At 38.8% G+C, this 11,892-nt stretch overlaps 1 protein-coding gene across 1 annotated transcript in view; it reads left to right on the top strand.

Annotated features, from left to right (window-relative positions):
* BDKRB1 (bradykinin receptor B1) overlaps positions 1-7,657 on the top strand; it is a 29,237-nt gene extending 21,580 nt beyond the window's left edge. Inside the window, 2 exon segments of the mRNA XM_066321824.1 lie at positions 5,696-6,556; positions 6,558-7,657. Of these exon segments, the coding sequence (XP_066177921.1) occupies positions 5,750-6,556; positions 6,558-6,836 (1,086 nt within the window). The 5' untranslated portion in view covers positions 5,696-5,749 and the 3' untranslated portion in view covers positions 6,837-7,657.
* The last annotated feature ends 4,235 nt before the right edge of the window (positions 7,658-11,892 follow it).

Consider the following 11,892-nt stretch of genomic DNA (forward strand, 5'->3'; position numbering starts at 1 on the left):
TGTTCTCAAGGCTTTGGCCATGCAAAGAGCTGGCTCCTCATTCATCCTGCCAGAGGTGGGGACCATGGCCAGAGGAATGGCAAGGATAGCAGCAGCCAGATGATATTTCTGGCCTTTAGCATTTACAGGCAGGAATAATTCTCATTTCTCCTCTCTTTCATTTTTCAAGTGGATTATTGGCTTCACTTGAAAAATTAAGAGTTTAAAGCTGTTATACAAACCACTGGTGCTTGCTACAGACAAGAGAAAGTTGCTCCTTTTTAGACAGAGTTTCAGTGGAGGAGTTAAGATCTTTGTTCAGGTCTCCCAAATCCCTAAGCACACTTTAGCCACTGAATCATCTTTCCATTCCATTCTTCTTTCAGTACTTTGCTATAGGTTTTTCATCCGATATTGGCTCCTTCATATTTTGCTGTTTCAAGCTCTGTAAACTGTAGTTAGTAGGGCTTGATTATTACCACACTGTGGTAGTACTAGGATCATTCTCTGGGAATTGTAAAGAACTGCACCAGAGGTTAAGCTCTCCTTAGCAGTCTTTGTATACATATACAATAGCATATGTGAAGAAATCCAACTAAGCTGAACAAAGAGTTTTACATCAAGAGGTCATATTAAAAACCTTTTCTGCTGTTTCAGAGCAGATGAACAGTTATAGCAGACAACTAAGCAGATTTGCCAAATATTTCAATAAAGAAAATGAAATATTTAAAACATAATCCAAAAAGATTGTTTTTCTAATCCTTAAAGGCTCCAGCCACCTTAAATTGAAGATTTTTAATAGTTGAACTGTTGGACCAAGAGCCAGAACTCTGGAGACCTTTGGGATTTTTGACATTTGTCTACCTTGTAATGTGTGTGATAATTAAGCAAAGAGTCTTACCTCTAAGTATATCAACGTGTTTGTTTAATCATTCTGATCAGAGAGGCTCAGTTAGCATTTGTAAATTCTTACCCAGCTCTAGAAAATGTTTACTCTCTGCAGGAAAGTTTGCCTAGATGGTGTGATTGAAGATCATTCAAGCTTAAAGCATAAACCAGCATGCTGTGAGTATCCTGAGCTGAAGGTGCCAATAGACACATATATTTTTTATGTTAGAGAAAAAGCTTAACTATTGACTCTTATAGATATTTTTAAACTAACCCTTCACATTCCTTCAATTCATGGTCCATTACATCTGTGCAAACTCTGAAATGCTACCAGGTCTTTATATACTTTCTATAGGTTGAAATGAGGAAGGAAGCTTTAAAGACATAATAAATTAAATCCCCTTTCTATATAAAGTTACAGCTTCTTCTGTGGACTTGATCTAGGATGTTTAAATGCTGGAGCTACTGCAGTGCCTATTCATTTTTTCTACTAAATGCATGGACTTGCAATTTTAAATCTCTCTCCATTACTGAAAAATGTTCCAAATATAGCAATGAAAAACAACATAAAATAAGAAACTTGATTTGCAAAGAGGAGTTGGATTTGCAAAAACAGTATTTTGATCCCATTTTGATGTGACAATTTTTTGTTATTTATCATATGAATTTTAGACACAGCTGCAGTTTTTTATTCTTTTTTAGTCTCTGAGTAAATGTGGAACTTGCCAGATCCTAGAGATTCATGTCCAAGCAAGGACAAATTCCAAACTTCTTGTTATTGCTCAAATGTTCTTCATTATGGAAAAAATAACTTAAACAAGGAAATGCAGTAGTGTAAGCAAAGAAGAGGCTTTGGAAAGTCTGTGACGAAGATCTCCTGTCATATTGCACTTACCTTTATGAGTCAGTGTAAGATGGGTTGTTTCAAGATTTTCCTCCTATAATTTGTTAGGATTCCTTACATAATGTGCAATTCCCAAATTGCATGTTGTGTTTTAAGTCTTTGCTGAAATTAAAATTTTGCAAGATATTAAAAAAACCCCACTAAATCTTTAGCCCTGTAGAGTTTTCTGCATTGTGATGGTGTTAACTGGAACATTTTATATCAATTTTAGCACTGTTTGTGTAACTAATTTATATCCTTTAATGAATAAAAATTTGGAATAAAAGTATTTTTCATGATAGGGAAGTCCATAATAAGGTATTGCCATTCAGCCTCCCTTTTCATTTTAACTTATTTATCAAACAAAAATGGACACAATTGAATAATAATTGAGATAGATGGTGCATGTGTTGGTTAAGTAGACAATGAGAAGAATGCTTTCCTTTAAGTAAATAATATTCCAATCCCTTGATAATTTATCTCTTTTTCCTTTTTTTTTTTTTTTTTGTTTTGTTTTGTTTTTTGTTAATTGAAAACCCACATTGTTTACATGGCTACATGGCTATAACTAAGACAGATTTGCATGTAAAGTCTGAGATGCAAGGTATTATCTTTTTTAAATACTGCTCTTATCAGTGGACAATCAGAGTGAAAAAGATAAAAGTAATTTATGAACAACCACTCTCAGAAGTCCCAAAAAGTGATCAGAAAAATAAGAAGGTTATTTGGGTGCAAGCCTGAGAAAATGCAGCAGTCACCATGAATATTAGTGAAAAGTAATCACAGGTGTTCATGCACTGGACACCTATAATGGGATGCAAAAACAGTGCTTTTCAAAAAGAGTGGAAATGGGGTTTAGCAAGGTTCACATTTCAGCAGCAATTCCTACCTATTTTACCTTTACCCCAGTTCCTTGGCATGGTTTTCCCCTCATGTCTAGCAGGAAAAGAAGCTCCCAACACAACAAAAACCTAAGTTTCTCCCTGTGTGCATTAGCACAGAGAAGGCAATTCAGAGCTATTAATGAAGTTATTCTTTTTACAGACACTCACACAATGGAACTTTTAATTGCCAAGGACAATTAGAGAGCTTTAATTAGTGGTCAAAGGATGACAAGAGTCACGACGTATGGCTTGTATTATTTCACAATGAGAATGAAACATTCCACATGTCTTGAAAATTACTACAGCTGACATTTGGGAAAGTTTAAAAAAAAAAAATCCTGGGGCTTTCTTCCAAAACATAACATCACACACATGGTGTATGGCCAGCAAACACTCAGAACAGCACTCAGTCACTCAGTTGTGCCCCAGGATGCATCTTTGAATTCTCTCAGTAACCTCTGAACTGCTGTTTATCAACTGTTTCTGAATTTGAAACTTTGCCTGGGTTGTCAGGAGGGACAAGGAGTAGGTATGTCTATCTTTTAAAATGTATTATCTTTATTAAAATAGTGTCTATATTTTATCTAAAAATTATCTTTTGTGCTCTCTGTTCTGATCTGTGCAGTCTAGTAAGACTTTCCCTTTCTTTTTCACCACAAAAGTAATTCTGAAAGTCAGTCTTAGTTTATGTGTAAAGCCATAATCCATTTTACTTAATTGGTCTAACTGGCTAATGGGTATTAATAATAAAAAGGCTGATGGATGCACTGTGCATGGAAATTCATCAGAAATCAGTTCCAAGGAAGAAAAATATGTCATTATTTTTATGAAAGATGACTGGAATGTGTTAAGGACAGAAATTGAAAACCATTCATGTGGCTAATTGTCCATTAGCACTAAATACTTCAAAATACTTACAGAAATTACAGAAAATAAAGTGCATTTTCTGTCAAGAGAACATTTGGAAGTCTGAATTTATAAAAGATTGGTAGCTTGTGGTAGTTCTCAGACACTGATAAGTAGACTCTGAAGAAATTTTTGCAATGAGAAACTCTACAGAATCCTCAGGTACCATTGCTAGGTGAACAAGAATTTGGATTTAGGCATGAATAAAATCTAAGTAGCAATGAAAAATAAAACTACCTAATGTTTTTAGCTGAGCCCACCACGAATGAATTTGTGGCTCCAGTGGAGAGATCATGTCTGAAGTGTGCAGAGTGACTGGCATAAGCTGATAACAAGAAGTTGTCAGGAAAAGGGCAAGCAAGGACAATAAGCACTTATTTTTATTCTACATTTAGTAAAATAAATTATTCTGTTTAGGTTTAACTGCTATCTTTTTTTCTACATCATTTTTCAAATATAAAGTTACAGATTTTCTCCCATTGCTCTCTCTTGCCTTAGCCAGCTCCTGCTATAACAGCGTTAGATTTCTGCTGTCTCAGAAAGAGTCTCTTTGATGCTAATCAGCCATTTATTTGCGATATGCATTTTATCTGTAGTTTTAGATCCTCTCCAGCTATCTTTGCATGATATGTCTGTGAACTAGGTAACATTCAGACTGTTGTGAAGGAAATCCAGGGAGCTGTGCTGACTTGAATTGTAGCTCAGCTCTCCATCAAGGCTGCCAGCTTGAGTGAGTTTATGGACTCGGATACAACTTTGCTGCTCGCCTAAATCTGCAGTGATGAAAAATGTTCTGTGCATTCATACCAGATAGCCTCATGTGGAATATTAATACTTAACTTATTCCTAGAGACATTCCAAAAATAAGTACTGCAAGGTGTTCATATACAGACATCACTGAGGCTGTACATATATGTAAAAGAGATGAATGACCGTCCTAAATTCTCTCTTCAGAAATCCCATTATTAGCTGTCTCTTAGGTGTAAAATACAGAAGCTGAAAGGGCAGAGTTAAATAGCTGCAGCAGAAACTCGACATTTAGAATGACTGATTGCAAAATACTTATTTTTTCAAATACATTCTTTTTTGTGATTGACATGCTCAACTTGCGTATGAAATACTGAAGTGGCAGATGGCAGAACAGGTTGAATACAAACTTGCCTACCATAATGTTCTGAGACCAAATGCCTGTAAAAACCAGGATCCAGACACTATCATCAAGCATGGCAGAACCAAAAGGATGAAGCAGGAGGCAGTTCTGACAGTGGATCTCTGACAGAATGTCCAGTGGATTTTCATGGGAGGATAAGGGTTTGCCCATGTTCTTACTCCTGCACAATCTCTCACAGAGTTACCAGAAAGAAATAAAGGTATTGCCAATGCTATGGTGGACTAAACACTTTGCAGCCTGGGACAGCCTCTCTCCAGCTGAACTCAAATTTTTGAGCTGGAGAGGAGTGCTGTAAATTTAAAGCTGCAGAGACCTTCCCTCCAGGCACAATTTTTAGTGTAGGATTTTGGAGGAGTCAATGTCAGCTGCTGACATTTGAAGGCACTAAGCAGTCTAATCTAACAGCAATTTTGAACCCAAAGTTCAGGGTGGGAGGAACCGAGAAGAAACAAAAGAATGCAAAGTTCAGGCAGCAAGTGGCACATACAGAGAGTGAGCAGCTTTCCCAGTTCGGGAAACAGGCATGATCCTGCTTCAGCAGGATAAAAGAATATAATAATATATTAATATATTATTATATAGTATATAATACAGTAATATAATAATGTACATAGCATGGTAAATAAGAGTAAGAGAAAGGGCAGGGAAGGATGCAAAGCTGGTTTTTTGTCACCAGCATGACTCCCACTACTCTCAGGGATATGTAGTTCTCCCATATCTGTGTCTGTCATCAGTCTGGAGGAGATGTACAGAGTTACTCATTTGTCATTTTCCTTCCTCTGTGCCACTTTAAACAATGGAAGCAAGGAGAGGAAACTTCATGGAATGTACAGGAAGTTTTATCCCTGCCAATTCTGGGGACATTTCCCACCGCTGCAGCTATCAATAATCAGTAAGGACTAATAAAGAATTTGCAGTAGCCAAATGTTTATTTACACCACTCATTGGAGACAACTTTTACATTTTTATGCTTCTTTTTTGCAGTCATTTCCTCTCGTTTTAAAGACATCTCCTGTTCACTTCTGGATTTTTTAAAAGATGAGTGAAACTCCTCTACTGAATATTCCCTCCTCAAATCAGAGTGCAAATCAGAGCAACTCAACTGTTTGCCCAGACTTGGAGGAGTGGTGGGACATCGTGTACTATATAATACCCAAGTACATCAACACTGTCTGTGTTATTGGCTTGCTTGGAAATGTATTTGTTCTCTTCATTTATTCACTGCACAAGGGCCGCCTGAAGATAGCTGATATCTATCTTACGAACTTAGCTGTTGCTGACCTTATCTTCCTCATGTGCCTCCCTTTCTGGGCGGAGAACATCAACAATGAGTTTGACTGGCCCTTTGGCAGCTTCCTGTGCCGCAGCATCAGCGCCTCCCTCACCCTGAACATGTACACCAGCATCTACCTGCTCGTGGCCGTCAGTGCGGATCGCTACCTGACCTTTGTCCACACCTTGAACCACAGAGAGATATGGAGCAAAACCATGACCAAAGGGATCTGCTTGCTCATCTGGTTCTTTTGCATCCTTCTCAGCATCCCAGCGTTCACATTCCGGACTGTGAAATACATTCCCGAGTTGAATATTTCAGCCTGCGTTTTGGACTTCCCCACCTCGTCGTGGAAAACGGCTGAAAGCCTGGCATGCAACGTGGTGGGCTTTCTGTTGCCATCCACAGCCATCATCTTCTTCAATTTCTCCACCATTAGGTCCCTACAAAAAACAGCAAGAGAACAAAAAGAGCTCAGAGCAAAGGGTTGCAAGAGGCACAGAAGCACGAAGGCAACCAGGCTGATTTTCACTGTGGTACTGGTGTTTCTCTTCTGCTGGACTCCTCACCATTTTTTTTGTATTCCTTGATACATTATACCGTACAGAAGTGATCAAAGGCTGCTTCTGGGGGGAACTGATCAACTTTGGGGAGCAGTTTGCTTATATGCTGGCTACCACCAACAGCTGTGTTAACCCCGTGATTTATGTCTTTGTTGGGAAATACTTCAGGCAAAAGGCATCGGAAGTTTTTTCACAGTTTATTCCCTGTGGATTTCCTTTGAGATGGGTATCTTTCAAAGAAATGTCTTCAAATTTCAACATGTTTCCAGTCAAAAGTAGTTTAACATAATGATTCTCAGCTCCATCTTCATTTGGATATTACACTTGATTTTATGCCACTGTAAATGGCATTAAAAATTAATACAAAATACTCTGATCTGGCCTTTACAGACCAAGCTAATTATCTTTTAAAGTGAACCACTTGATTGATTTCTTGTTTTTCCTCAGGTTTGCTTTTCTAGTTCTGTGTTATCCATCCAAATGCATAACATGTGGTACCAGAATTTTATACCAGATTATCTAGCCTGTCTTACCTATTAACAGTGGCTTAAAAGAAAAGCTTTTTGACAAAATACCAGAAATCTGGTCTCTTTGCAGAAAGCCATAAGCCAGCTGAATATTTTGCTGCATTGTATCTGTGATGACAGCTACTATACCACCTGTAACACTATTCATAAAATTACAACAGGTATTACAGAGCAAATATGAGTTTAATCTTATGATAAAATGCATTTGAGCAGGTATAGAATAACTTTGGTTATTTTGAACAAGAGTTTAACAGGTGTGCATTTTCACAGTAAGATTTAGAGAATTTAAAATTTCTTTGTGGACTTTAATTATATGCAGTGCATAGCTATTGTACAAGGTGAAGTAACACAAAGAAAGTGTACATAAATTGTAAAAAAAGCAAGGTAACACAGTAACCTCCTCAAAACCTGACTTTTGCTGATCCAGTAAAGTGTTACAAAATTGTTCATCGAGTACTGTAAGGATCCTTTTTTTTTATTTGTGAATATATCATTGATACTGTATGATTTTGAGGCAAATCCTCAGATACATATTTATATTTTTTTGCATCAAAATTAATAAACTATGTAACATTTTACTTCATAGTCTTGTTCTTTCTTATTTATTTTTTTTTAATATTTTGTCTCTTTCCCCCTATTTTTGGGGGGAAGAGCAACTATATACTTCTGTGACTAAAAATCCTTATTAGGATTTTTGTACTAGAACACAAACTCAGGTAGTAGAAGAAAACTTCTTTTCCATCACAGCCACAGTGGCACAGTAGATGTATAGCAAGTGATATCTGTTTCCATAACTCTCAAATTATGTGTATGTACAGATGTGGAAGTAGAGAGTGCAGCCTCTTCAGCCAGAAGGGTATTGGTGCAGAAGGGAGCATCCCTTCAGACACATCATTTGTATAACAATTCATTTAACTACTCATTGGAAATCCTGTTCAGTCTTGTACTCACTGTTAGAGCACTGCACTTTCTGTGGTTCTTTTTGATGTTTTGAATATGTAATTAATCTCTTATTTGATTGTAGAAATCTGTATATTCAACTTAATTGCAGCAAGATTGGTATTAATTTTTAATGGTTCTTTCTAACCCTTTGAATTTGAACAGTGGAAGCCTTTTGAAGACTTAAAAGCCTATTTTCCTGCAATGGTGTTTTAAGAATTAAGGGTGGATTAAAGGATCAGGGAGGAAGAATCTCTCATAGGTTTACTACTTCCACTCCTTCTGTGACAGATGTTTTTAAAATAAATATCAGGCTTAAACACTAGTAGTAACAACAGCATGTGAGGTCCCCTGAATCATCTGAAATCAAATTCCTAATTCCCATCTATAGCAAATTGTTGAAAACTGCATCTATTAAATGCACCTCCAGCTTAATCTTTAATTCAAAAAATTTACAAGCAGAGAGATTTTCTGGGGAAGGGAAGTGAAGGTTGAAATCAAGAAAAAGGTGCAGAAACAGAAGTTCCATTTTCCCACTACAGATGAAGGCCTTTAAAGGGAAAAACATTTGTCTCATCTGACTAACATTTGTCCATGTTTTGCAATGTACACAAATAAAGGGAAAAACATTTCTTGAGTGCAGTGGCATATTTAGGCTATGAGATAACAGTGAAAACCTCCTATTTCCATCCATGAGCAAGTGACAAGGGCTTTCATGAAAGCACTGCTTCTTTTATATATGCTCAACTGTCAGGAAAAACATCTGTAGTTTAAATACTGCTTTAAACCACTTAACACCATCTTGCAAATCAATGGATTTACTCTCCAGTAGGAATGTCTGTAAACTAATGCATTTTCGACTGTGTGTTAGGGTCTGGTGCTTGTCAGTGGCCAGTTTTTGCTGTGGTGCTGGGCCAGAATCACCTCACTAGACTGTGCTCAGGAAGGTTCTGGTGACAGCCACGGTGATGCCCCTGGGCTGGCAGGTGGCCAGGGCAGTGCTGCTATGTTGGACAGGCTGGAACACTAGTGCGATCTTGAGTTGAAGGGATGTGGATGAGCCCAAGCTGGAGCAGAGATTCCCCTGCAGCCCTTGGAGGAGCCTGGGCTGGAGCAAGTGGATGCCTGAAGGAGAATGTGGCATGGTGTGATACTGTGAGAAGCCTCTGCTGGAGCAGGTTTTATGGCAGGACCTGTGACCTCATGGGGGGCCCACACTAGAGTAGTTCATGAAAAACTGCAGCCCTTGAGCAAGACCCACACTGGAGAAGGTCAAGGAGGACTGTCTCCTGTGGCTGGGAAGTCCTGCTGGAGTAGAGAAAGCAGGGACTCCCTTCCAGCCCATGATGAGGCCCATGGTGAAGCAGTGTGCCTCTGTAGCCCACAGAGGAGGACAATGATGTAGACAACATTAATGGTGGAATTCAGGGGGAGCCCCTTGTTACAGCCAGGCTGGGGGCAAGAGGAGGAGTTCATTGCAATGTTAAACCAGACAACCAGGTCCAAAATGGGCCAAGGGCGGAGATTGTATTGAATGTGCCTTTAAATTGTTGTAAGTCATGATTTGAGTTGCATGTTCCAGGAATTAGTACAACAAAAAGCTCATATATCAAAGGAGGAGAGGCCTTACAGGAAGAAGTTTAAGTGCATGAGTGACCAGACCTCAGCTTGTTTTGGTGCCCAGTAACTCCAAGAAACACACCACCACTCCTCTACTGAGTGACCACCAGTACAGATGGAGTCATGGATTAAATTAACTCAAAAGATGTTTTGTAAACATTTGTGGACACTTTATGAGTGTTTTCTAGGGGTGGTCCATTGACTGAAGAAATTACTTCTGTGCATTATGTCAAGGGATGGGAAGAAGGGTGGTGGTTAATGAATTTGTATGGAATGATGTGGGACTTGGGCATGATGAAAATGGTGTGGAATAAGTGGTGGAATGTGCTAGTTTGGGCTGGGGTACAATTAATCCTCTTCACAGTGGCTGGTATGGAGCTGTGTTTTGGATTTGTGCTGAACACAGGGTCAATAAAATAGGGATATTTTTGTTATTGCTGAGCAGGGTTTACACTCAAAGTGACCAAAGGGATATTCCAGACCATATGACATCATGCTCAGTATAAAAAATGGGAGGAAGAAGGAAGCAAAAGGAGAAAGAAGGAGGAGACACTTGGAGTGATGGCATTTTTCTTTCCAAGTATCTGTTATATGTGATGAAGCCCTGTTCTCCTGGAGGTGGCTGAACACCTGCCTGCCCATGGGAAACAGTGAATTTATTCCTTATTTTGCTTTGTTACTGTGTGGCTTTTGTTTTCCCTATTAAATTGTCCTTATCTCAACACATCAGTTTTCCAGCTTTGACCTTTTTGATTCTTTCCCAGATGCCTCTGGTGGGGGAATGAGCAAGTGGCTGCTTGGAGCTTGGCAGATGGCTGGGGTTAAATCTCAACAAACCTGACCCAGGAGTGCAGTGTTGTTCCTGCCTTGAAAGTGCATATGAAAATAGAGAATGAACTTGAATTGCAGCGAGGAAATCTCAGGATAAGCATTAATAAAAAGTTCCTGGTGAAGCCAGTCACAGGCTGCCTTGGAGAGAATCCAGCACAGCAGCAATGGGACCTTCGCAGCCCACTTTAGACAGCAATTGTTGGGGAAAACATCAACCTAGCTGGTTCTGTCTCAGCACAAGGGAGTGTGAATTCCTTCACTGGGCACTGATTCCTTCTCTTGTGGTCAATAAATAAAGTTTCCTTGTTTGCCCTTTCAAGATTCTCCACCGATCACCTCTTAATCAGTACTGAAATGTCAGCTCTGGTAGCCAGTAGACCAGTACTGCCAGACTCCACTGCCCATGGGCTGTTCTTTTGAATAAACATCATTTTTACATTCTCTTATGTTACTTCTCAGTCTCCTGATAAACACTGTCAAGCATTCATCATTAAAATACTTCTCTGCTGCAAAACTAACTCCTGCACTTTAAGAGCTTTCAAGTATAATTTAATTTGTTCTCATCTGTCTCCATTGAATTTATATTTTATTATTAATTTCTCTAGGACAAGGAATATGTTTGCATTATCTGTTCAGGCCTTGCTAATGTCCAGCCTGGACTTAGTTTATCATACAGGGCTCCTAGCACTAGTGTAATAAAATGACATTTAGGATTTACTGAAACCCATCTCAAGGAATAATACAGCCTGGACTTAAATTTGTAATATCAAAACATTTTGACAAGCCATTTCAATATTAAAAACTCTAACTGTAAATACAGAGAGTTCTCATATCAGAGAATCTTCACCTTTAACAACAACACCAAACCCAGCTGATCAATTTCTAAAACTGAAAATTGAAGAGAAGACATTGATCACTAAAAATAAATGCATAAGCATTTTCAGAGATCTATAGCCACATGGATTTCTAACCTGCCAGGAGTCATCTTCCTGGGAAGAAAGCTGTTTGTCATCCCTGTCAAGTCATACCACATCAACTAAAAACGTTGACTCTCAGATGGAAAAAAAGCACATTGCTCACAGGTCAGATGTACTGCAGCTTTCAGTATTCAAATCCTCACAGAGATGCATACACCTCTGCAGTTGCCTGTGACAGAGTTTCACAGGACACCTGGCCACAGAGCAACGGGACCCACTTCACTGCCCAGGGGTCAGGACTGGAGGGCATCAAAGAAACTCCTTGTTCATTGTCCCAGTGAGCTCTTAGTGCACTCCCAGCAACAGGAAAAGAGCAAATGACAAAATAGCAGGACCAAAATAATACTGAGGAAATAGATGGAGTTTAATGAAGAACAGATAAATATACGATTGGAGACTGAGAGTCAAGGAACAGAGGAAAAGGCTGAAAAGAGAGAAAAAACAACCCACC

Source organism: Sylvia atricapilla, chromosome 6 (assembly GCF_009819655.1).
Source record: "Sylvia atricapilla isolate bSylAtr1 chromosome 6, bSylAtr1.pri, whole genome shotgun sequence".
NCBI classification, from domain to species: Eukaryota; Metazoa; Chordata; class Aves; order Passeriformes; family Sylviidae; genus Sylvia; species Sylvia atricapilla.